Raw genomic sequence first — 27,564 nt, forward strand, 5'->3', positions numbered from 1 at the left:
GGGGGGGTTTGTGGGCCAGAATATGTTTTTGGTCAGGACCAGTAACTTCCTGGAGTTTCCAGACAGGGGTTTCATTCCAAATGGTTGATACTTTATCTTCAAAATAAATATTTTCTTCTCAAATATCTCAAATAGGTGGCTAATAGCTTCAATTTAACCCACAATATACATTATCTTCATTCCAGCTGTCAACAACTTTCTCTGTATACAGCTAGAGGCTGTAGAAAGGTAAATATGGATTTTGCAGTACATATAGTGCTATATAAAGAATCATTGCGAGTACAAATAAGTGACAAATTAAAAAGGAAAAAACAACATAGGATGTCTACGTAGGGTGTTGGGCCACCACAAGAAGCCAGCTTCCGTAGGCCTTGGTATCGTTACATGAAGTCTCTGAAGCTCAGCTGGAGGGACAAACATCATTCTTTCAAAAGACTTTCATCTAGTGGGCACATTAATTTCATACTTAAACTATTCATTCTGTGAGCATCTGCATTTGTTCTCCACTTGTTTATTCAGGTTTTTCCTTTAATTTGTCATAGTTTTCCGTTAGCAGTGGTTCCCTAATCCACATTTTTCTACTACGAGTGACATCAGACACATCAAAGCACAAAGACAAGACAGCCACACAACGTTTGATGTCGTCTCTCTGGGCCTCACCCAGAAACAGCAGCACAAGTCTCAGGACAATGAAACTTCCAACAAAAAGCATTATTTGATATTCCAATTCTTCACTCTTTTTTGAGTTTAGTTTGGGTCAGTGTGTGAGTGAGTCATTATGATATTAGAAACAAACAGAATTCACTATTTTCAACATAAAAAATGAACAAGCCTTGATTATATAAGCCTTGAGTTTCAGAGACAAGGATTGAAGTTTTGGCCCTGTTAAGTATATATTTGTACACTCTGCTCCAAATGGGCCCTCAGTGTTGACGCAATTGACCTCGCTATGAACCCGACCTCTGCTGAGCCCTGGACTGGTACTGCCACACTGAACTTCCGCCAACAATTGGCACATCAGTCAGTAGCCACCCGGCTGCAAATAACTATGACTGAAACATCATAAATTCTAGGGGAGAGAACTGTAACTATAATGCCACAGAGGAGAAGTTGAAAAAGACATATTACAGCCCTCAGCACATAAACACTCATTAAATAGCAGTGATGGTACCCAAAACATACAAACCGTGCTGCTGGGTGAAGGACTTTGGTTCAACATTTAGCCTTTTAAGGATATTGTTGAGGTTATAAACTTGGGGGGGGGGACACATCTGTAGGTGGCATGAGGTGGTATTTTCGTATCTTTTTACCACCTGTGTTAGCGGCTTTTTTAATGTGAAGTCTGCAACATCTTCCACCACCAGCATCACAAGACTGATGGGAAGTAGAGCGTGATGTTCACCTTTCCTCCGCTTCCTCGATCATTTGCTGTCTGGCTGCTCAGCCTGATCTCTAGGAAGAAAGATGCATCTTGAACCAGACTGGAATGGCTCCTGAAATATGCCAGATATGCCCCTTAGCCCCCCCCCCCCCAAAGACGTAGGCCTGCTTGTTAGCCCACCCTCCTTCCCTTCTAGTCCCCCAACCCACAGCATTCCTGCACTGTACACAGCACCAAACACACGCAGATGACCCACTCACATAGAAAATGTTAAGGGCATTAATAACACAAGTTTCCACCCAGCTGACCCAGACATGCCTTTTAAGGGTAAGCGGTTCAGATTTCTCTTTTCATTAACTTCCAAAAATACTCCTGGACCAGGCAGGAGGAGGAGTGACAGGAAAGGGGGGTGGTGGTGGTGGTGGTGGGGGGCTCTTCTTTAGCAAGGAGAAAAGAGAGGGAGAGAGTGAGTGAGACAAGATAACAATCGGAAGGAGAGAAGGGAAATATTGGCCCTTTGAGGAGGAGAACACCTAAAAAAATAAAAGTGTGGCTGAGGAATTTACAAGAAATGTCTTAACTTTAGCTCTCCCCTGTTAAAATGTCTCAGTCCCTTTCTCCCCTCCCTCCCTCCCTCTGCCTTGCTGTGCCTCCTACATGCTTTTGAAGTCTGTTTCCTTTGCACTTCTTTCCTCTTCTCTTCCAGGATAAACGAGGTAGCCATTTTTGAGGAGCCTGTACAGTGTAGGAACACAACAGGCACACAAGGGAACTTCTGTAAAACGACTTGTAGGAGGATGAAATGTCTTAACAGAAATCCAAATTCCAAACAAAAACCAGTTGGAAATTTGTTTTTTTTTTTCAAAATCCGAAATGCGGAAATTCCTGTGTTTCAGGTCAACCTGAAAGCATGTAAAACACAAACACAGTAGAGGAGTGACCCACATTATTAGTCAATGTGGTCCAAACTCCAGCCATGTGGGGCAGCTGTCCTGGCCAGGCCGCAGATTAAACATTAGAGGACTTATCACCTGCAGCTATCAGGATATATCAAACAGTTGCAAACACAGTCTTGGCAGGAGTGTTGTGCTAAATAAACTGGCGCTCAGCACGGAGGGCCGAGGGTGTGAGAGAAAGAGACAGCCTGAAAGAAAGATAGAAGAAGTCGCGCTTCACGTGTAAGAACCTAAATAAAATACACAAAGCACTACCGTGATACAGGTTATCTACAGTATTTGCACCTGTGACAGGCTGCAGTGAGGTTGCATCCACTAAAGATAAGACAAAGAAACAGATATGTGACTTCAAAAGATGACTCACATGAGAAACCTTGCCCTGTAAAGTCTGGAGACTAAACTAACAGACTAACAGTTAGGTTTACTGAATATTTAAGATCAAAACTATGGAACTGGAAGTAGGTACAAAACTTGAAAAGTATTAAACATACAAGAAACAGCAATCAGAGGTACTACATATACTAAATTATACTCTGATGTAGCATCTATGGACTCAGTGGCAACTACGTCTGTCTGTTCCAGTGTGATAAGGAAATGGTGGATGGTTGGGAAGCCAAAATGAAGACCAGATGATGAGGTTTTTTTTTCCCTCTTCGGTTACATGCCATAGTTTAAGAACCTTCACATGGTCAACAGCAGGGCAGCTGCCTGGTTTTGGGGATTGCAGGGGAGCGATGGGTGTTCATAAATTAAAATTCCTGAAATATGGCGCTAGGAGGCAGTTTGGAAGTCTGGTACGGGTCAGCATTACAACCTGTGGATAATTCCCGAGGAACGGTGATAGAGGAGCTTTGAAGACATCTGTTTGTCATAAACGATGACCAGAAGTGCAAATGTTATCAAGATACTGCTAATGTCACAGTTCTTTTAAAAGACACCTACACATGATGTAAGCAAGGTTTTATAGTTTTAGACATCTCAGTTAGTCTAGGCTACCAGAGTTTACCAAGCATAAGGTAAATTATCAACTGAAAGGTCCTGTATACAGTGGCTTCTCCTGACATACAGTGTGAATTGTGGGGCCTTAAATACACAAGGTATGTGTCTATGTCTAATCACTTCAGTTTGCCACAGCTGGATTCCAGTCCATCAAGGATAATTAAAGCAAACGGGACACACCTGATCACAATTTGGAGCCACAGCAAACTAAATACAATACTAAACACTTCTGTAAATAAGAGTTTAAGATTCTTAATACTTTTGCAGTTTCACTTTGTCATATATTGAGTGCAGAGTGATAGACAGAAATTTCAATTTTATCAACTTTAAATTAAATCTACGACACAATAAAGTGTGCAAAGAGTGACGGGGTCTGAAGCGACTGTATGCTGTCATGCTGTCCTCTTGGCCGCGTAGACTGTGGCTTCCAGGAGGATTTACAGTCATAACTGGGAAAGTACAATTATAGCTTTCCATTGAGCTGCGAGGATTTCTTCATAATTACAAATGAGCGGCAATGTCCATCTGTGCGTCGACTGGCTAGCTGGTCCGTCGCACATATGAGAATACAAGGATTAAGATGGAAGCAGAGAACAGAAGCCCGAGTAACGTTTCAGTAAACGTTTCAAAGACAGTTCCTTTGTTTAAACTGAATGGCTCATTATTGCAATGACCTCAGTGGCACAGCTGTGATACATACAGTACAAATTACTAACCACCGATTTTGGTTCTGCTAATTTGTGTGAAAACTCCCATTTCATAACCACCTATTCATGTAACATACTTGATAACCAACCAGTCACTCAATAAAATCTTTTGCAGGTCAGTAAATACCAGAGATGTCAGTTCAGCTTAATGGTTAAATGGAAATCAAGAGTTACACAATCGTCTGCTGAACATTTTAACACAAATTACATCAACAACACACAATATACAACCAGAGAGGTTGGGCAGTGAATAAGAAACTCAGATGTGAATACTTATGATTTGCTGAAATTAAAGAAAATTAAGGAAAGAAAGAAACCAGCTCAAACACTACAATACAACACATAATCTATAATATTGATAAATTACAAACTTTTAAACAATCTCAAGAGGCAATCCCGTGTTATTGTGGATATCTGTGGCAGGGCACTGGACACTATACAGTCACATGCAATTGCAGCCTCCTCCGTGACGTTGGTTCACAGTCACCTGCAGCACAGCAGAGTGGTGAGGCCTAAGTGAGTGACCACGGCATCACAGGACAGAGAGCCCACCAAAGCAGCTGGTAATGAGGAGGCTGTTTTGGCACGTTTTGCAGGACTAACGAGGGGGATCTATTCACAGTCACATACACATACACAAGAGGTTGTATGAACACAATCCATTCTTCCTTTGACATGGAATTCTTTAAAGAGCGAGAGCACATATCTGTCGCTCTGCGTGTTGGTGTATGTGTTAATGAGAGCCTTAGCAAGGCGTGTGAACACTTGGCGCTGATATGTGCTTCTGGCTACTACTCGCTGAGTGACTGACGCTCAGTCTCTAGTATCTGATGACATATCTACATGGCTGGGAACAGCAGTGCCGGGCAAAAGTGCTTTGCAGCGCAGACATGCACGCACAGGAGCGCACACAATGAACCTACGAATACACACAAAGTTCAAGTGGTTTGAACTACAGCTGAAATCACAGAACCCTGCCCTGCCACTGGCCCACCACTGATAAAGAAAGCTGGCAGGAAGATGGGACAAAAGAGAGTAGTGGAGGGACGAGTGGGAAAAGGAGCAGAAGGAAAGGAGGAATACCAGTGGAGGAGAGAGAAGAAACAGAAGGAGATAAGAGTCAAAAGAATTTGTGTATGCAAAGGAAAGGTCTGACTGTACACATAAACGATACTGCGACTAATGAATATTTTCATCATTGATCATAGTTCTGTGTATAAAATGACCATAAATAGTGAATATGCTCATCACAAATTCCCAGAATGGGAAGTTTTAGTATCCTGTTAATTCCAAAGTGCAAATTCTTCAATTCAAATTGATATACTGTTAAAACAAAGAAAAGCAGCAACTCATCAAATCTGACAAGCAGAAACTGCAGGGCATTGATGATTGATAACGACAAACTGCTTAAATGTTTAACTGACCATAGGTTAACTGTTGCTGATTTTTCTTATCATTTCTACAAGACAAATCTAAAGATCAGCAACAAAAAAGAGGCTAGATATGTGAACAAAGACGTGGACAGCACACAAGCAGCTGACATGCATGCTCCTACCTATTGATTAACCTGCCGATTACTTTCTTGACTGATCAAATCATTTTGGTCCATGAAATTGTGAAAATAATGACAAATGCCCGTTATGATTTCCCGGAGACAAAGGTCACATCCTCAAATATGTACAATCAAATGTCCAAAGTCCCAAAATATCCAGTTTACGATCACCAAAGACAAAGACCAGCATAAAATTCTTGCAAAAGAGAAACTGGAAAAAACATGTTGGGAGAACTGTTGCTTAAAAAACAGTTGCAGGTTAATTTTCTGTTGACCAACTAACAGATTAATCTTCTAATTGTTTCATCTCTTCCTACCTCCCACACACACTCTAGAGATACAGTATGTACATGCACAGTCTCACACAGGCATCTTTATGGCATTAACCCATCTCCCTGCAAGTCTGCTAACAGGCAGACGGCAACTCCAGCTGGCCTGCGTATCATCAACAGCAGCCTTTGTCCCGGATGCTGAGCCCATTCTTTCATTATAACAAAACACACACATACACACACTCACAGAGGATATACACTCACAGACTGTGTGTGGGCTTAAATACAAGCCTCTGAGAGCCCATGATTCAGCTGTGCTATTTCAAGGAGGCCTCCGTTTTGTAACGCCTGCAATATCACTCTGTGTCTTGTGAGTGCATCCTCTGCTGTTCTGTTCCCGGGCGAGAGGGTTACCTACCAAGGCTAAAAGTGAGAGTCTACCACTTATAATTACCAACACCAACACCATCCGGTCCTAATTATATCTGAGCTATCTGTTACAGCTTATTAGGACATATAGGTTACACTGCACAACACACACATCTGTGTATGTGGGTGCTGACATTTCTTTTCTCATTTATTCCTTTGAGAAGGAACAACCTTCACTGACATTTTAAACTGTCTTTCACTATGAAAACTAAAGCTGCAACAAAAAATTGGTGAACATTTGCTTGTTTCAGCTTCTCAAATGTGAAGATTTGATAGATTCCTTTGTCATGATAATATGTTGAATATCTTTGGGTTTTGGACTGGTGTATAAAACAAGCAATCTGAATTGGTCACCTTAGCCTCTGGGAAATTGTAATAGACATTTATGAATCGATTAATCATGAAAATAATCGTTACATTGATGTACAATGCAAAATAGTATTCTTCATTACATGGATTTTTGTTGACATTAACACTGAAATTTTCTATTCTGTGGGTGAGCTAATGTTTTAATATTGGAAAATAGTTTTTCCAACTTTTTTTTCAGTTTGTGATAATAATACAGGTTATTGGGACAATATTGGAATTTCTCAATATGTGTTTCCATCCAACTAAGCAATAACAATATCCATTCTTATTTGCATGCACTTGCAACACATGACGTCGATCTTAATGTCCTGTAATTCCACACTGATGTGCTCGAGCTACACTAACAGCGGGGGCTCTATGTATAAACCTTGATGTGCGGAGTGGCAGTAATACTACCACCGACGGGCTGGGTTTGACATTCCCAGCGGTTTGATTCTCCCAGGCAGAAAACCTCAATATTTTAATTTAATCCCCAGAGCAGTCATTTAGCCACTCCGTAATCCCCAGGTCCAGTGCTTAGTCTGATAATTACCCTTATTGGACACCCATAATGATTAGTTTTGGGTTTCACCCAAAGCAGTGCAGGCAGTTTCATAGGGCGGTCGTGGCGTTCTGCAGAGTGGAAAACCAATCATGAGTGGTATAGCCCAGGTCATAAAAGAGGAGAAAGGGGTATGATTATTACTTTGCATGATAGGCGACAACTCCTGGACAGGACATGGTGCAACTCTGACTTTGTGTAACTTTCACTTCTTGGTATGTAGGAGACTTTAAAGATCACAAAACAGGTGGTGGTGGCACTCCAACTGTGTCAGCATGAACAACTATCACTGCACTTAGCAATCATGCTCAGTTACAGGGATGAAGGTCAAAGGGGGCATTCAGAGGGAATCATCCCTCCTGAGAGCTAGAGCGACCAAACCAAACTTGGGAGCATAATTTCCCAAGACTATAAATGCATGGAGCAAGCGGTGATCAGGGAAAATTTAGACATCTCACTCTTCACTTTGCTGCTACTCTCATTTGATTTTCCCTTTGCAGTTCTCCCAACATTTCCAAACTGACAGCATAAACTGCTGACATTCCCTCCACATGCGGTGTAATAATCCCTGCACCCCACCCCAACCAAAATACCAAAGGAAACCCTTCTCACACATCTACCACCACGACAAGCTGCCATGCAAGTGCCTGTGCTGCGGCCAGGAGGAAAGTGGATTCGCAGCAGCACAAGCTGGTAGCTCAGCTGGTATAATCTACAGCTGGCTAGGAGGGGGAGCCTTACTGGAAAGTCATCAGCAATTTTTTTGTCTCCTCCATGTCTGAAACAGGTCAAGGCAGGTCCCCTCCATCTCCTTCCCTCCCCGTGCCGCTCTTTACAAGCCCCACCTGGCAGATTATTATTCTACCACTACAACTACCTTTTCTGCTGTTGACACATGCGCACATACGAGTGCGCACACACACACACACACACACACACACACACACACACACACACCTCAAGTACTGTGCTGGTGAGGCAGCACACGGGGACATGCTGTTCAGGCTCTACCACCTTGTTCTTATACATGCATGTGTAGTCTATTAATCACAACACATTCCATCACATATGAAGAAAAGTTTCACAGTTTTCCAGAGCTGTGATTTGCATCCTCATATTTCTTGTTTTGCCTGATGAACAGTCCAAAACCCCAAAATACTCATATCACAGTTAAAGAACAGATGAAAGAAGTAGATTTTAACATTTGAAAAGCTGGAAACAGAGAATATTTGGCATTTTATTTTTTCCTTAATTAAATTTGTCCATCAACTACAAACCCTTTCAACTCTCGTTTCCTGAACTAGATCCAGGGCTAATTCAGTTATTTTGTGTTATGTGTAATATTATAGTTGTCCACTGTGCACACAGGAACATGTGCCACAACTCATTTGTCACTACATGTTCAGAGTGTCCTCCAGCTGCTGTCAAAATGGCCTTAATCAACAGTGAACTCATTCAACAGATTAAGGATGTGGTGTTCCAGTAATCGGCCCTAATGTAAAATCACTACGGTGATATTCATCCAGCTCTTTCTGTTAATTCTTCACTGATCTACACACAAGTACATTAGGTAAACATTGGTACTCAATTATGATTTCATAGTTCCTACATTGTGACTTTTTTCCACATCTCGTCCATACCTAAGCATACCTGTCAATATACTGTGTATGCCGCCTTACACGAACAACTGCTCAAGCTAAAATAAATCATATTTCCCACATAACATAGGCCTACAGTATGTCCTTTCTGTGAACATACTATGAAGTGTGGGAAACATTGAAATGTGTTGGTGTGAATGTGTGAGCACAGTTTTCCTGCTTTTTGTCCAGGTGTTTTAGTAGAAATGGGGCCAGAACAGTGGTTCCTTAGTTGATTATTGATCAAAGTCAACAACAGAAACTGAAACATTTGACTTCATTAATTTAAAAAAATACCATAAAATTCCTGCATTGGCCAAAACATGGACTACATCAACGTCGAGAACAGGTACAAGCAATCTACACTTACACTTTTGTCTGTTTTCAACGACACCGCTGAACTACAGCTTCTTATGCAGGAGCCTATAAGAAAAAAGCCTGACGTTATAATGTGCGTAGACACTAGCGAATCGCAAACATGTCACAGTTATGCCGCCAGATACGCGAAACGTTGTAAAGAAAAAAAAAAAAGAAAAGAAAAAAAAAAACAGCCACGTGTAAACAAAATAAGAACTAAGTGGTTAAAATGAGATGCATTTTAAGCACCTGAGGGTTTCGCCGCAGTCCTGGACGCTTCCCTTTGGCTACAAAACGAGCAGGGGAGGAGAAGGACGAGGAGGTGGTGGAGGAGGAGGAGGAGGGTTGAGAAACTTGCCGCAGTTCAGACTTCTGCAGTCCCGACTCACTGGGTCCAACTCAGGAAGCCGCTGTCTGAATCCCCAAATACACTTCCCATGTTCCCCGTCCTACACAAAATATACTAAGAAATAAAAAGACTCCAACTTTACCTTAGCGGCTCCACCGCCGAGTCGGAAAAACGATACGGTAAATCCACAACTTCCCCCGGTTTGAGTTCATGCGGACGGTAGGACTCGCTGCTGCCGACACGGCGAGGACAAGTTCATCCACATACTCTTAGACAAGACCAGAGAGTCGGAGGCGACAGGGGGGTCTGCGTTTTTAGTTCCCCCCTTTCCCTAATACGCTTTCGTCGGTCCTTTCCTCTCGGATATTCCCCTCCCTGGCCCGTACGAGATCAAACCATCACATTCCACCGCGTCCTTAACAATGAAAAAAGGTGGGTTTTCCCTTTCTGCTGCCGGAGGACCCACCCCTCGGGATGACTCTGCCCGGTCTGGCCGCAAAGAGAACGCCCTTCCCGGCTTCGAGGTCCCGCCTCTCTCCCCCCACACAACAGACAGAGGCAAGTCTGGCCGGTGAGGAGGAATGAACCCAAGATGAGGTTGTGTGGATAGTCCAAGTATCCTAATAAACTCAGAGTTAATCTCTCTCTCTCTCTCTCTCTCTCTCTCTCTCTCACTCAAAACATTTTGACCATAAATTGTCAATATGATGAACAGCACTGAGCAACATATGGTCAGTATGAGTCTCCACAGCACTACTTTAGTGATACCACAGGGAATATAAAATACCATTAAGAACACAGTCTTACTTTAAGCTTACCATTGTGTATCACAATGTAAGTCCCTATCCCAGTATTAAAAGTAGTGATACAGGGATTAAGTATCATCAAAAGTATAATAAACCCAAACATCTGTAGTAATGTTACAGGACTGAAATAAGCAAAGGAGGCAACAATACTAGTAAGATTACTATAAATATAGCTTCCAGTAGCATGGACATATTATAAATCCCTATTGCATTATTATAAAAAAGCTGGTTATTCTGCATAGGATATCTGCAGGCTATGATATGATGACCTGTAGGCTAAATAGTGACACCCCAAACCCCACGTCCTATCTAACTATTCTCAATCTACTGCTCTGTGATCATGGATGATGTTGGACGGTTGCTGGGTCGTTTATAGCAGCCTGAACCATTTTCTTCCCCTGAGTCCAAACCCAGAGCAGCTCAGACAGCCTGGCCTTCAACACAGACCCACGGATCAATCTGTGGTGTCACTCAGTGCAACCTCTATCTTATCTCTGTACCTGGACATGGTTCCTGGTTTTAACTGATGCCACTGAATGCGCTACCTTCAAGTGCACTGCAGTAACACACATAATAACTCAAGTGTATTGTTTACTCTGTTGTTACAGCATGATTATGGTGGGGCAGCAAATTCTTCACTGTATGTTCATTATCTTTTAGTTACAAAACTGTGGAAAATATTTCAGCGTGATCATAAAATACCTCCTAATTCTTATGAATGTGATAAGCAGCCAGCCAACCAGGAGACACCCTGTCAACACAGACACACACACACACACACACACACACACACACACACACACACACACACACACTCACACAGTGAAGTGTTTGTTTTTATATCTCTTGAACTGTTTAGATGGATTCTTGCAAATCACTGCTTTACTCAGTGGTACAGGAGGTAGGCTAATAAACACTGTCGTCATTTTAGGGCTCTGCGTTATTATCAAAAACCAAATCTATGCTGCCTCGTTACCGCTTAACAGTAACATCAATAGGACATTGTCTCTCTATGAGAAAGGGAGGCTGAAAGATACAGTTATGGGACGTTAAAAGCCTCCCATTTAGGCTATCAGTGACCTTGACGGTGTTGGTGTGATTTAAACAATTGCGCAATAAAAACAGTCTGTTATTGAGATTCCCACAGTCAAGCTTCTGTTTCCCCCTTGCAACACATCTCTACAAAATGCCATACTGCTCTAGTCATATCATTTGAAACAATGGGCTAGGTCTAATGTCACAGTGTTGCTCTCTCCAGGTAGGGGAAAGGCCAAAGATACCAAGTAATCAAAGAGAAATTAAATCCTTTCAGAGGCAGCTGCAAGCCAAAGTCATAACCAGACATGCCCGGACACCTGAACACCACAACAGGAGAGCCAAGCACAGGTGTATGTGAATATATATTTCAGTAGCTACATATTTCTGTATAAAAGTTATGTGTGTCTGTGTCTTTTCTCTTATGCTAATGTGTCTTAAAAGACAAAGGCACAGTGTGAGAGAGGAATACAGTTGTAGAATACAGGCTTTTCCCTCATTTTCCAGAGGTACTGGTCCACTCTAGACACTGAAACAACCACTGATTTATGAAGAAACAAAGCACCAAACAATCCATCAGGGCAATAGAAACAGTGAGATGACATATAAGTAGAGATAGGCATGGAAAATGCCTCTTTTTTATGAGAATGTGTATCGGTCATGTTTCATCCGTCTCGAGATGTTTGGCTCATGCACAGACAAGTTTCTGTCATTTCGGGAATTCGCCTTAATACATCAAATGATATAAATGCAAATGCATAACACAGACTGCAATCGAATGAATGAGGACAAGGTTTCAGGGAATGCATACTGTGGGACAAGCTGATTCAGGAAGAGCTGTGTTCTGGCCAACATCCTTCCTGATCACAAACATCCTTCACCAGCCAGAAACATTTACTTGTTTGTTCCAATAAGAATTTGTGGATTAACAGCACAAATTAGAATCAAATTATCTAGCAGACTGTCTTTTAAGATGGAGGTTTAAATGATTTTGCTGCTTGCTTTTCACATTTCAGGTATTTTATCTTATCCGGAGAGACTTGCAGAGACTGAATCCCGTGTAGATCGCCAAAATAACAAGCAGCCAATAGTACAGAGTGCAAGGATCAGCTCAATGGTCACCTGACAATATCATTTTGACTACAAAACCAGCATGTAAGAAATAAAATGAAACCAGAGTAGGACGATTTGAATCCATAATATGGCTAATACCAGAGCTTTCCTACTTTATGTCCTTTTTACAGCGAGGACGAGGATTAATGTGCTTAATTCACTGTGCTTTCAGAGTGGGTTATGGCCAGTATTAAGCAGATGTAAGTCTGATGGATCAAAATGTGGGGCAGCTTGTCATGTAGGGAAACATGTACTTATCTGATGTTGTCAAGCTCTGCAAGCTCGACATTGTGTATCATTGTGTAACCTTAACATCTATGCAGCGTACACAAGCTATGTTTGAAGAGCTGCTCTTTGCAAACAGCCTCAATTGTACAATTCTGTTATATCAATATCAATTGCTCAAAATCAGGACACATTTTCCGAGATATATCAGTAACGGAGGACTTCCAACATCTCCTGCTGAGTTCTAATATTTGAGGTTTTCATGTTTTAATAAGGAAATAGACAGAATGTCCCATGAGAGGGAGAGAGCTCCAAATCCTTTGATAGATATGAAAAAGTTCCTGTCTTACTGTCATGTCCTATATTATGTTGTAGTACAGATGCCTCGGCCTGCCTAGCTCAGCCTCACATGGCCCTCTATCTCTCACTGCAGGGGGACATTCCTCAAACCTCGGCCTCTGGCATGCAGTAAATCTGCCTGACCTACACTCTCTGGTCTGCCAAGAACCCTCTGCCAGGCAAGATGTGCAGTTAAACACTACTTATTCATCAATTCTCAACCTCACACTTTCTTGCTGTTCTCCTGAAATGGCCTGAGGGTACAGCCACAGCTTACCTGATTGTAAAATATCCTGCTAGGGCATTTCATAGCAGCCAAAGGCAAAGTGTCATGGATCAAGGTCAGGTGACGGAGCAACTGGGAAAGGTGTTAATGGGACAAGAGGAGCTCGACACAGGCAGTTCCCTCCCTTCCTGCCTCCCTGAGGAATGTAGGACTCTGACTACTGACTATATAGCTCTTACAGGGTGATAGCCAGCTATCCCATAAAAAAAAAAGCTCTTGAGGTCCTGGCAGCATTCCCTCTCTGTGTCTCAGCACACCTGGACTGAAAGTACTACCACTCCTTTTAGAGGAAGAATTCTTGGACTGCCCTGTGCTGCAGTGCAGAACATCAGGGATCACCTGCGTGAATCTGTATCTGATTATTTTTCCATTTTTCAGGGGCATTTAGAGGCCGTGCAGAAGAATCTGTTTGAGAAAAGGAATCAAATAGCATGCAGGCAGGAACCAGAGGCAGGTGTAAAGCCTATGAAAGAGTTTGTGAAGCGTAGCACTACTGCCAGTACAACATAGGAAGATTATATTTGAATACAACAGTTTTTTAACATTACACTGTAAAACACTGCTAGACCATTCAATAGAAAACAACAATTGTTTCCCATTTGAGTTAACTGAACTAAACTTGAATAATTTGGTCAAAGTCTCGTGAGTTTTGAAAATCTAAAATCAGCTGAGTTGAGCTCACTGAGCTCGAGAATAAAAGTTCAGTAAACCTGAAGCTGCTATGATTTATAGTTTTATAATAAGTTTCAACTCATTGGTTTTCCTTTACCACAACATTGACAATCATCACAGCCAAATCTGCCCACCAGTTTCCAGTTATTTTCTCAGTTTGAAGAGCTAATTCTTCCTTTGTCACATGGCCATTATGGTGATCTCTGCTCAGCTTTGTACCAGAGTCAATGCAAATGGCTGCAGAAGACATCTCATTAATTAATGAGTTTAGACGTGTAGGGAGTTTTGGACTGAAGTAGATATTAATCTCCATCATGGTTGGCATTATTTTTATTACTATTAGAACTACTGTGACTTAACTTAAAAAGTTATACTACTTTTATGTAAAGCCACTGCTAGCAGCTGGTTAGCTTAGCTTAGCACAAAGACTGGAAACAGGGGGAAAAAGTTAGCCTGGAAGACTTTTTTGGCTTTTGACAGAGCCAGCTGTTTCCCCTTGTTTCCCAGTCTTTGTTCTAAGTTAAGCTAACAGACTGCTGGCTGCAGCTTAATATTTACTGTACAGACGTGAGACTAGTTTAAAATCTTCTCATCTAAATCTCGGCAAGAAAGATAATAACCGAAATGTTGAACTATTCCTTTAATATATGTACTATTCCTACAGCAAGTTTCTATCCTTTATGTTTTCTTTTATTACTAGAAAGAATGGTCTCTGGAGAGTTTTAACCCTCCAACAAAGCATGCTTGGGAGTACATCATGATTTGAACACACATCAATCCTAGTCACACAACTTGAATAAACTTAATGCTCATAAGTTTAACATATATCAGAATGGTGTACAATTTCTGAGTTGAATTAACGCCAAATATTTAATAAAACTCATGTATCTACATTAAGTTAGTGATAAAAGATTAGCTGTCTCAGCTAAAGTGCTGTTTAATGTCCTACACTATATAGGATATATCTAAAAACCATTACACATGTCTAATACCATACTTTGAACTAAACCACATCTCACATAAGATACTCTCCATTTCATGACCAAAACAAATCTCAGTGACTTGCTGTGGAATCTTTTGAATCCACACCCAAACCACGAGCCGAGCAACAAGATGTATGTGAAAAGATTTTTTACAGCGTAGGCCTGTATACCAAGCAATGGCACAGCATGTCTGGCAGTCATGCAGGGCACAACCACCAAAAAGCTCTGTTCTCCTGTTCCACTGCCAAACCATAATAACAGCAATAAGGTTGGGGAGGCTCGTTAACCTTAATCTAGGAATTACACTGTGGCACCAGGGAGAAGAGGACAGGGCTGGTGCTGCTTTGAACTACACACACACACACACACACACACACACACACACAGAGAGAGAGAGAGAGAGAGAGAGGTGGTTCATGTAGTTCACACAGTGCCGTGTGGAGCTTTACCTGGGCTAAAATCACTCCAGCACTGTGCGGTTTGATGGAGGAGAGGCCTTTGCTCTTTTCTATTAGCCTTTTCTCCCCCCATGTGGTTAAAGTGCATTACTACACATTTGCCTCAGCTGCTGATGAGCCAGAGTAAGACCCAGTTTAACCTCATATCACTGTTACATGCACAAAAGATTTATCTCGATAATGGTGATGAGAGGCTAGAGCTAGCTATGCACTTATCCATATATAACCTTGATGAAAATCATCACACAAACACACAAACACACACGCGCACACACATGGTCTCATTTGTGGTCTTTTCGCATCAATCATCATGTGTATTAATAATGAAAATGCACATCAAATCCTTGTGCATACAAGCGTATGTGTATTGATGTGTTTTGTCATACGATTTCATGTAGTGTGCCAACATAAGGTGGAAACATGGGGACAACACAGTGGGTGTAACCATAAAAAAATCTGACGTTCCCCCTTTAAGTGCACATCCCAGATGGGCTGTATGAAGACGGAAGAAGGAATACTAATGACAATAAATGAAACATCAATCAAATCTGAATTCATACAAGGCCATTAATTGTCATCATTCATGCTATTAGTCTCAGTCATGACTCACTTAGAAATTAGAAACGTGTTTAATCAGACATTTGACAGCCTGTAAATTAATTACAGATTAATTCATTAATGAAAGGTTAAATGTAGGAGTAAAATGAATAAATAAATAAACTTAAGCATCTGCTCAGAAAGTTGACTTTTCTTCTTTCAGTGTTTGTCACTGAAGTTGGTGGTGTGATAACCCGAGGGAATAAAGTGTGTTTTTAATACGCAGAAGTGAAATGAATGCATTCAATTACCTATTTGGAAATGATTTTTGTTGAAGTTGTATGATAAATAAGTAAAATCATTGCAATATTTAAACCTCTGTAATTAGTTTTTCTTTAACATTTTTTTTTTAAATAAACCTATTATATCTCTAAAGATTGGTAAAGTTATTTTCTTAAGGCAAAAAAAAGAAACTGTGTGAAATATGGCTTATATGTTTGCTTTGTGGTGTTGACAGAGAACTCGTGTTTTAATAAACCACACTACACTTGCTCAGAATAATAAGACACACTTCTATGAAAAGGATATACAAACCAACCGCAAAACTCCAAGATTGCTCCAAAGTGGGCATCTCTTTTCGTTTTGACGGGCAGGAAGTAACACGCCAAAGCATGTGAGTGGGCCGACTGGTTGCACCATGTGGGGTTTTCCCTAGAAGGCTGTAAGAAGTTCACACCTCCTTCGTCTTGACCTAAAACACTCCCACTCCCACTGATCGTGGCACACCCTGTCGAACAGATAAACAGCACTTTGTATGTATTTCAGACCTACGGAGGCATTCATAGTGTTGACACCCTTAGCGATATTAGAGCAGAAGAAGCACTCTGGTAAGTCGACATCCTATAATTTGCTCTTTTATTATTTTTCCTTCAAAAAACAAAACAAAACAAAAAAAAAAAGGTTGGAGTTTCTTGAAACTCACAAATGAGCTGCGACCTAATCATTAGCAATTAAGTTATCAATTAAAAGATACAGCACTGAGAAAAGCTATTGCTGAGAGAAAAGCAATACATTTAATACATACCATATAATAATACTTAATATTTAGTAATTCTGCTTTTGAAAAATAGACATTTCTTGTGATTGCTTTTGGAATTGTATTGTGGTTAAATTAGTCGGTTATTAGTCGGTGTGGTTTAATGACATGTAATGTAAAAATGACATATAATAATGATGATATGATTTGTCATATCGTTACAGTTTGGCTTTTATCTCCCTTTGAGGTTCAATTCCTTTTGCAGAAAGGGAGGCTCAAGATAAGGTCCCTGCTTCCGTTTTTGATGTTGCTTCACTTCTTCCATTTCTTCATCACATACCATGGGCATCTGCTTATGTTGCGTGTATCTACAGACAACACAGACTACTAACATACTCACAGAGAAAATACATTTTCATTTTAAAAACGTTAACAAACATTCACAATATTGAAATAGATCATTTTTAAGACAATACAACTGTGTATAAGTGACTCATCAAGCATGTTCTGTTGAATAAACTGGATAGATTTCTGCAAAAGTCTCTGCCTTATTTGATGATTTTCCTTCAGGGGAGTGTGAGAAAAGAGCAGGCGGGTTTTACTGTAAATGGACATCCAGCATAGATAACACCCGCCTTCTAACATTGTTTGGTGTGGGCTGCAGAGACACAGATTTATCGTAAGTGTCTTCCTTTCTAAAGCCTTGGGAAGTTTTACACCTGCAGTTCAAAAGGCAGTTCATTTATAACATGATGTAGTCCAAGGATCAAGTGGCATCATCAACTTTTGCTCAGGTCTGTGCCTTTCTGTTTTGATTCTGAGACATTACTCACTTTGATTTCAGATTTTTATCGATATATTGATACAATAGAAATTCACATAATTTACATGAAAGAGGTGATAACAGCACCTCTTTCATGTAAATAAAATATTTGTTAAATAAGCAGTTTTTGAGCATTGTTCCAGTCATTTTGATGTGTTTTTCTCAGTTTTGACACATTTGTCGAATGATGATTGTCAAACACTGTGTGCAAATCTCTAATCCATAGTTCTCACAACAATATATCCATTTCTTGTTGCTTCAAGTCAAATGTAGTACAAATATCTTAAAATGAACCGATGATGCATTGAGTTAGTCTTGGTTACCAAAATGGATACACGGGAGGGGGTGAAAATAATGTGAAATAATGTGTGAAAATACACAGGAAGAGTCAACGTGCGCGCGCGCGCGTGTGTGTATGTATGATCTGAAATGCTGTGATCAGGAGAGTTTGCGTGCTCAGTAAGAGATGATTTACAGTACATATGTTTTTTCTTTTCTAAAAAGTTCCTAAATTACATGAGTATGTTTTGACCTTCGTATTTTCAGTTTTGCATTGTTATTTCATATGATGTGTCTGTTGTGATTAGGGGACATAAATAAGAGAAAGGTGACCGTTGCCAGTGAGAAACCTGTTTGGTTGTAAGCCATGATTTTATTTAGTTGACTGTATAGGATATTTGACTTTTTTATTAAGTTAATATATGTTATTCTGACACCACAGAAAGACAATGTTAACATCTTGTGCTACGCTGTCACAGTTCCTTTGACTGTACCTTGACAGTCATGTGGGGGTCATGTGGGGGTCATGTGGGGGAAGTTAATAGTTAAACGTTTTGAGTGCATGAAAAATGAGGTGTATAAAAAGGCATGGTGATTGCTCTTAATGTTTGAAAACTGCACAAGTGTTTCAGACAATGTAATTGCAATAAGCAATAAGAAATTTAAAGAGCAACTCCACAAACAATTCCCCCTCAATGACCCCCTTCCTAATATTAAGACTTTCAGACCGAACTTACAACTGACACACACATATTTATTTCTAACCCCCTTCAACTCTTTTAGACTACAGCTTTGATTCAATCGACTGCACAGATTTAGACTAAAAGCGCCACCATGCTGTATGTTATTGTTACACTGATGCTTATATGTTTTGTCTCCCACAGGTGGAAATGTTGGCATCAACCACAGAACAAGCGGGCATGACAGGAACCCCTGGTTTGGGCTCAACAGCCAGTAATGTCTCAACCTTCTTGGATTCTGAATTTCGTTACATCCTCTTCCCAGTTGCCTATGGCATCATCTTCATCCTGGGCCTCTTTGCGAACATCTACGTGCTGTTTGTCCTGCGCTGCCTCCGCGAGGCCAAGGCCATGGGTGAAATCCGCATCTACATGACAAACTTGACCATTGCTGATCTCCTTTTCGTGTGCGCCCTTCCCTTCTGGATTGGTTATTACAGTCGTCATGGTAACTGGGTCTACACGGACTTCATGTGCCGGCTGACAGGGTCGCTGTTCTTCATCAACACCTACTGCTCCATCCTCTTCCTCGGAGCCATCAGTGTCAACCGTTACTGGGCAGTCACCCGCCCGCTGGATGCGGCCTCTTCGGACCACAGGCGCCGTGGGATCATTGTGTGCATTGTCATCTGGATGTTCACGGTAGTGATGGCTATTCCATCTCTGGTATCTCCAGGGACCAACACTGATGTGAACAATGTCACTCACTGTTTCGAGGGGTACCAGAACGAAACAGATAAGGAGAAGAAAACAGTGGCCGCCACTCATTTTGCAATAATTGGAATGTTTTTTGTTGTCTTTTTTCTTGTTGTTGTGTGCAATTGCCTTATTGCTCGAGCGTTACTTTCTCAAAAAACTCCTCAGTCAGAATTCAGGTCTTCAACAATTAAACCCCGAAAGTCCAAAAGGACCCCATCCTTTGCAACGATAAGACCCAGAGGGGTGAAACGGAGGGCTCTCCAGATGTTGCTGGCAGTGGTGGGAGTGTTTGCTCTGTGTTTCCTGCCCCACCATCTAATCCAAGGCTTTTGGACACTAGCGGTGTTGCAGATCAAACAGGGCTGGGGCCACGTGGACTGGGACCAGAGGACTCTTCAGGTGTTCAACGATGCACACCAGATCACCTTGCTTCTCATGGGCCTCAACTGCATTTTGGATCCTGTAGTTTACTTTTTCGCCACAAGGAAATTTAGAAGGTTCATCATGGAGCACATTAAAAAGTTAGGAAAGGGAGAACGGTGCGCACACACGGTCACCTCTCAGATCTCTATGGACAGCAGGAATCAGAGCCAAAAAGTTCAGAGCGAACATGAACAACCTGAAAAGGATTGATCCAAACATTTGTAATAGAAATAAAAATGTAGATATCGGTTACTTGTGTGTGAAAGACCTCACCTCCCTTGTTGCTGCTAATTGAAGATACAGTATTTTGTTTCACCTCTGGAACTGTGAGCAGTTTAAGGTTTTATGCAATGCAATGTGTTCGTGGCTCCTCGCCCTCAGGGTCTCTGTTACGAAACTTTAATGTGGTCTCAGACAGATATCTGTCCAGGAACTGTCTGAGTTGCAGCAGGCCTTATGCACTTCCTGTGAGAAGTTCAAACTGAAAAGCAGAAGTTTTGTGAGCAGAAGTACACGACTCTATGAAGGTTACTTATCACTTTGTGAAATTAAGTGTGGAGACACCAGGCACATTATTTAAATCCTCACACAGGTGTTGTTCTGCATAAAGTAGGGCGCCAAAAACAGGAGGGAAGTCAACAGCAACAAACATATATTCTGAGACTAATGACCTCTCCTGGGGTGTTATAGAAGTAGCTTCTCACACTTAAGCTCAGTAGGCGCTGTAAAATAAAATAAGTAAAATAAGTAAAAGTAAAATACAATGATAATGAGATTGTAGTTTTGCATCAGAGGAGTTCCTTTTTATTTATTCATTTTCTTTTAGCTTTTCTCAGACAGGTTTATCTGGTATTGTGAAAACAGGGAACAGAGGTAATACTGTTTGAGTACTGTTTTGCCTCTGGCATCCAGTAATGTAAGTTTGCATCTATGTTTCATGGTAAAAAAACAAGATTCCCTGATTGACTGTAATGAAGAAAGTTGTTTAAATCTGCTGTATATGTACTTGCACTATGATTTTAAATATACTGTGATCTTACCTGCTGTTGCAAAACAGAGATATGTTTGTTTTTTTTTATTCTGTGGAACAGCTTTGGTTATCTTGTCGTCTGTAGTGTTACTTTGATCTTTCAAAAGGAAAATATGCTGGGATCATATCACATAATCTTGTAATTAAACTTTTACTTGTGGATTTAATTTGCTGTATTGTGATAATTAAAGTAAATCAAAGTCAGTTCCTGACTTATCAATAAACAGGGAGGCATGTATTCATCTTTGTAGACATTACAGGTTTTATTAGCCAGTATAAAGAGAAAGGGGAGGGTTACTGTTTGGTGGGAACATTTCCACATACCTAGAACTACAGATGTGTGTGTCTTCTTTTTTTTACCACATTCAGATGGTGAATGTTGATTGTGAGGTTAGATTAAATCGAACAAAGCATACACTTCAAGGTAACGCACACACTGAAAAACTTCACAGCATATGGTAAACCATCTCTGTCAGGTTAAACATGACGCTGAGCTGTACATGCAAGATATTAACGAACTGTAATCTGCTGCTGAACAAAATGTTCTGTCACTCTTCCTCTTTTTATTGCACGTCTCCACCTTCCCTTTGGGTGTTCATGACAGACTTGAGTAGACATTATCCCCACTCATATTGGTTGGGTCCAGATTAGTGTAGGCTTGGTTGGTGTTTGTGTAATTCATGTACACATCTCCATCGCTTTCTGTCTGTGGGAAATCTCCCCTGGTGAAAAATGCAATCAGTTAATACGTACATCCTTCTGACACAGCTGTCTTACAGCATGTGAACAAAGTACAGACAATAATGTAACTGTTAGTGTATAATTCTCCTGGCAAGACTTACTTTGGTGCCTTTTCAGGTCCTGGAAAACCTTTAAGAAAACCAAGAAATTAAAATGATTCTGAGAACATTTGCTTTAAATCCGATCCAACAGTAAAATGCTCTATGGTGTTCTTTACCTTTAGCTGCAGTGTTAGAGATGGTCATTGTGCCACCAACTCTTTGCAAGCCCAACCAAATCAGAATAGTGAGGATGATGATCAAGGCCAGGAGAGAAAGGACGATGGCAGCTATTCCTAAATTCTCACCCACTATTTTCAGTAGGGGAAACAGCACAGAATTGGAGGTGAAAGGCTTTCGTTGTGTGTCAGAGTAAATGGATAAACATTTGGAAAAAAGACAAACAAAAACTTTTTTAGTTAGCTGTTTGATATACAGTATATTGGATGACATTAGCCTAGTGCAGATATACCAATATATGTGTCTTAGCTGGAAAAAAAAAGAAAGAAACTTCAGTATATATACATAAAGTGTTTCAGGAAATACAGAGGCAGTGTCATACAGGTCACTGTAAAACATTTCCACTGATTAAATGTCTTGGTAACAACTCTTTACCAACCAAACTTCAACCCACAATTGAGTAACTTAGAAACATGCTGTAAACAAAACACTAACATATCATCACCATTGAAGTTTACATGGGGAACTTTTTCACAATTTTCCATTTACACGCCCTGCAGTTACGGAACAACATCAGCATTCACTTGGAGTGGTATTTCAAGCCCAATGTTTACTCTTCTTTTAGCTTCTTCTTTTGGCTCTTTATCTAGTAAATGTTCCACCAGCTGGTCTCTAACTGTCTCCTGTTTGTTTTCTACTGGGCAGGTAGTGTACGGTGAGTTTGAGAACCATAGCCTGCTGTGGCCGAAATCAACTCAGTGAGAGCTGTGTGAGTCAATCAAAACAGTAAAGTCGTAGCCCATGAAATCAAAACTATGAGCTGAGAGCCTTGGGAACGTGCAGAGTATACTCTTTGTCATTAATGTCCTGACTAATGAGGAGTCAAATGGAAACCATTGGCACTAAAAACAAATGCTTTGCAGAAGTGCTGTGCAGACCTATAATGATTTTACACTGTTTTCATTCAAATATGCAGCAAATCAAACAGACCACCAACCTGTTGGCTGCATGTCGATGATATAGACTGTGAGGTTATGGCTCACAACCTGATATAACTTGGTCTTAGCACAGCAGCGGTACAGCCCACTTTGCTTTGGCTCGGTGAGGGTCAGGTCCATCTCGCTGCCCACCTGTTGCCAGGCCATATTTTCTAGGTGTTGCCAGGACCAATTGACAAGTGACGGCATGGAGAAAGCACTGCAGTGCAGGTTGACTGTTTGACCTGCTGCAACAGGGTAGTCTGGTGTGGCCACCGCCAGCAGCGGAGATAGCATTTCTGGGAATGGGGGGTGGGGGGTGAGCCGTTATGTGACGGATACAGAATGAAGGATGATGGATGGATGGAGGAAGAAACAAGTAGAGATATAACAGTTACGGACAGAAGATTTTGGTATTGCACAAATTATCAGCTACACTAGCAGTGTGGTTCTAGATATGGTAATGTCTATTTGTTGGTCTGCCTACCCACCACTTTGGTCCAGACTGAAATATCTCAACAACTTTGGGGGAAGAAAGAATCCTAATTACTTTTGTGATCCTCTGACTTTTCTTTTAGTACCACAATAGGTCAAAGGTTTCACTTAACTAGTGAAATATTTTAACATCTTCTTAATGGGTTGGCATGAAATGTTGTACAGACACTCATGTTCCCCAGAGAATGAAGACCTTTGGTCATCCCCTCATCTTTCCTTAAGGGCACCATGAGGTTAACAAAGTCTTGAAAACTATTGGATGGATTACCATTAAATTTGATTCTATTATTCATGTCCCCCACTGAATGATTTGTTATACCTTTGATGATTCCTTAAATTTCTTATGCAGCACCATCATCAAATCAAAATTTCAGCTTGTTTTATGACTACATTCCTACAAAACTAATGACACTCCTATCAGCCTCATTTGTATTTCATGTTTAGTGCTTATTAGCAAATGTTAAATTGCTATCATGCTAAACTCTAACTAAACCAGCATATCAACATTAGCATTTAGCTCAGAACACTGCTGTGCAGTATACAGCAGTGTTTAAGCTCCCAGAGGTGCCAGCATCATTGTGGACTGTTAGTCTTGTGTTTAACAATTTAATTTGATTGGACAGCTAAAGAATCACATTCTGTATTACCTGTCATTGTAGTTTGAGGTGTGTTCAGGGAAGTAAAGTAAATAGGCCATTTTGTAGTCGAGAATGTGACTGCAAAGACAACAAGAAGCACAAATAAATTTGAAACCTATATTCTGGATTCTTTTATAGCATTCAGGAATTGAAACGTCCTTACCTGTGCTCTCACAGAAGAAGAACAGCAGAAAAAATCCAAGCAGCATGTTGTTTTGAGATGACAAAAAAGAATATGCTACAGTCCCTTCAGGCCAACAGGAACAAGAATATATCATGAGTAATAATCAAAGCACAGGTGAGAATGAAGGAAGTGTGCCCCCGGGAAATTAATAGAAAGGGAAGTTTCAAGTTCCTTTTTCCAAGTATTCAACAAAACAGCTGCACAGAAATACAATGCATTCAGAAAGTATTCAGACCCTTTAACTTTTTTCACAGTCATTTCATATTCAGCCATTTTCAGGTCACTCCAGAGTTTGATTGGGTTCAAGTCGGGGCTCCGGCTGGGCCATTCAAGGACATTGAAAGTTATCTCTAAGCCACTCCTGCGCTGTCTTGACTGTGTGGTTAGGCTCATTGTCCTGTAAGGTGAACCTTCAGCCCAGTTTGAGTTCCATGGTGCTCTGGACCAGGTGTCATTATACAAATGATTTTAGCTTAAGGCAGCAATATCACAAAATGCGAAAAAAGGGGTCCGAATACTTTCTGAATGCACTGTATAAATAACATTCCCCAATTTTTTATATCGGGCAAGCAGCAGTATGCAGTGGGTCCACCTCTTGTTATTGGGAATCTTGGTATGGCATTAAAACAGCAGGAAAATGGTAAACTATCAATATAGAAAACATAGACCCCCATCTAACAAATGCACAAATTTGCATAAAGATAGTCACAATTAAACTTATATCTCACCCATGACAGCCCTCAATTTGTAAAATTTTAACTCTGTCAATCAATTTATGACCTGCAGGAAAAACAGTTAACCAGACTCCACAGAACTTTTAATGGTTTTTTAAATGTCAGAATGTCAGAGCTGGCGGGCAAGTCTATCAGACACTCAACACACTTGGTTTCAAACATTTCATATCTCCAACGGTGGTCACCTTCAGGCTCAGGCTGTGATGACTTGTTGGTTTTGGACAGTTTGACACCAGACCTCTCACCTGAGGCAAACGCTCACTGGCGGCCAGAGTGGATCAGGAGGAGAAAGTGGTTCTGCTAAAGGCATGGAATTGAAAGACCAATATATTAAGCTTCATGTGCAAATGAAACCAACACACAGGATGGAAAAAATGACAAAAAGGTGTATAATCTCATAACAAGAGCTGCAAAAAAATATGACTGTTGGAAAGCTTATAATATGTTTTTGTTGTGTCAGAGAAGTTGATTCAACTCTGTGGTCAGCAATGGTCACAAAACCTCTTATAAAAAAGCTTGAATTTTTTTTTTTTACATTATTAGCACTATAAGTGAACTACTGTTGTTGGCTGAACAAATACTTTGACATAAATACATTATGTGCCTAAAATGATATTAGAGCTGATCATGTTACTGAGGATGTCGAAAACAAACTGAGCTAGCTTTCAACACTAGCTTTAAGCTTTGTTTGAATACAAGTATTATACAATAGCCTTTTGTACAAATTTAAGATGCTTGTTTTATCCAATATTTTTTTCAGCTTTTTCACTTTTACTATTGTGTATACAAACATAACTTATGCAAGTAAAACTTCAGCAGCATCATAAAAGTTTAACTCTGATATTAAGACCAGTCAGTCAGTTTGAGTTTGACCTCAAGAGTTGAGTTTTCATTTTTGGTTTGAGCCTTTAAGCTTCTAATGTTTTATTATGCTATGTTGTCACAGACAATAATACAGTAATTCTTTCTCAGTGAAGGGGCCAAAAGTAATATGGCTTTCCACCTTAGGTTGCATATGTACAAGGCTCAGATTTTTGTGCTATGCCACTGCTTATATTTACACGTGGCTACTTATTTTAATCACTTGTGCATCCATTTTATGTTTCTCACTGAATCATGAACCATAAGTATTACATGATGAAGCCCAACCATAACATTACCATAACTTGTGTGTAATCTCTAACCATAACCAAAAACCAAGTTCTGAGCAAGTGGAAACCTCTGGGGCTAAAAAAACATTTTAGTGCCAAAAACTGCAGCTCCTCGAATGGCCACTTGAGGCTGGCTCCAATCCCCATAGACTATCCATGTTTAAATGCCTCTCAACTTTTCAGGAGAAGTAATAATGTTTACAGACTTGTACAAAAGCAGTTTTGTTCTCGACAGTCGATTTCCCCCTTCATGACAGCTGTACGAAGGTGGGTTTTATTTTAATTCAATTTAATTAGGCCTCAAAGTTATGCGCGAGGGCGTGGCCGGTTTGACAGGTGGGTGCCGTCACAGTTGACGAGCTGCCCGGTGTTTGCTAGGTGTCACATCAGCTGATGCCAGTAACTGAACGTGACCTCTCGGCCTTGTTTGTCGTGTTGGTGCAACTGGAAGATTTGTCATGCAAATATCGGATTAATAGTATGGCTTGCTGTGCGGTTAATTGAGGAGGACGCGAGCGAGGACGCCCGTGCTCCTGCTTTCTGAGGTAAGTGAAATTCTAGTGTCGTTCAATTAATGTTAGCACTAATTAGCAGGTATCAGTGTCTGCCCTCACCATACTTGGCTTGTTAGCTTAGCTTGTTAACTAGCTAATTAGCCAGCAAGTGAATTACGTAGCCTTGGTTTTGCCTTCCAGCAAAACGGTCAGATGCTCAGCAGTGCTAACAATGCTAACGGGAGCGTATGCTTGCCATAGTTATTAAGGTCTTGGATACACACATGCCCCACCTCTTTGCCTGTTTTTCATTAGCTGGGAGTTTGGCAGAATCAGGCAAGATGGCGACCGCGGGGCAGTCCACTCTTAGCTTCAAAACCACTCTTCAGAAACCTATAGGTGATGTCTTCTAGGCTTCGTCCATCTATATATGAAGAAGTTGTAGACCTCTGCCACACTAATCCATGTAATTAAAGCTGAGGTATTGTTTTGCTCATTGTTTTCGCACATTGCATGAACAAAATTAGACCTTACATTCATGTCCCTACAATGCAGGATGTGGTTTTTCTTGTATCACGAAACTGATGCTAAAGCTAAACAACATCTTCTGTATCCTACTGCAATAAGACCAAACAATAAATGTCTTGTGAGACACTTAACAGTTAAATAACACACAGTAGTAACACACAATATATGTACATAACTTTAACTGAAATAATCATAACACCTAAATTATAAATGAACATGCTGCATTCAAGTACTGAAATATTATCATCAAAAAAGTGTCAAAAATGTTAAATGTAAAAATAGTATTTATGCCTAATGACCAGTGTCATTTAGTAGTATTACATTATTATTAGATGCATTATTAATGCATTGTATTAAAGGATCATTGTAAT

At 40.6% G+C, this 27,564-nt stretch overlaps 3 protein-coding genes and 1 pseudogene across 4 annotated transcripts in view; 1 reads left to right on the top strand and 3 right to left on the bottom strand.

Moving 5' to 3' along the window:
* The window catches only part of LOC111655918 (U2 spliceosomal RNA), a 215-nt pseudogene extending 145 nt beyond the window's left edge, over positions 1 to 70 (bottom strand).
* Positions 1 to 10,004, bottom strand: part of luzp1 (leucine zipper protein 1) — a 50,531-nt gene extending 40,527 nt beyond the window's left edge. Inside the window, exon 1 of the mRNA XM_023407447.2 lies at positions 9,692 to 10,004. The gene's annotated coding sequence lies outside the window, so the exon portion shown is untranslated. The remainder of the gene's footprint in view (positions 1 to 9,691) is intronic.
* Positions 10,005 to 16,794: 6,790 nt separating this feature from the next.
* On the top strand, positions 16,795 to 21,200 carry ptafr (platelet-activating factor receptor). 2 transcript variants are annotated; one of them, XM_087174285.1, is made up of 3 exons: positions 16,806 to 16,890; positions 17,264 to 17,833; positions 19,026 to 21,200. In XM_087174285.1, exon 3 carries the CDS (start codon positions 19,032 to 19,034, stop codon positions 20,211 to 20,213), a length of 1,182 nt encoding a protein of 393 aa, XP_087030411.1. In that variant the 5' UTR covers positions 16,806 to 16,890; positions 17,264 to 17,833; positions 19,026 to 19,031; the 3' UTR covers positions 20,214 to 21,200. The 2 variants fall into 2 exon arrangements, with proteins under 2 accessions (XP_023263206.1, XP_087030411.1); XM_023407438.2 differs by lacking the exon at positions 17,264 to 17,833 and having other exon boundaries at positions 16,795 to 16,890.
* A 71-nt stretch (positions 21,201 to 21,271) lies between these two features.
* LOC111655899 (uncharacterized) lies at positions 21,272 to 24,368 on the bottom strand. Its single transcript, XM_023407439.2, has 6 exons — positions 24,266 to 24,368; positions 24,112 to 24,180; positions 22,990 to 23,268; positions 21,992 to 22,123; positions 21,876 to 21,903; positions 21,272 to 21,755 (listed from the first exon to the last, which is right to left on the bottom strand). The coding sequence occupies exons 1-6, from the start codon at positions 24,309 to 24,311 to the stop codon at positions 21,629 to 21,631; spliced, it is 681 nt and encodes a 226-aa protein (XP_023263207.1). The 5' UTR covers positions 24,312 to 24,368; the 3' UTR covers positions 21,272 to 21,628.
* Positions 24,369 to 27,564: the final 3,196 nt, after the last annotated feature.

The sequence above is a fragment of the Seriola lalandi genome, unplaced genomic scaffold (genome assembly GCF_002814215.2).
Source record: "Seriola lalandi dorsalis isolate HSWRI2012SDOR001 ecotype SW California unplaced genomic scaffold, Sedor1 jcf7180002054335, whole genome shotgun sequence".
Lineage (NCBI taxonomy): Eukaryota > Metazoa > Chordata > Actinopteri > Carangiformes > Carangidae > Seriola > Seriola lalandi.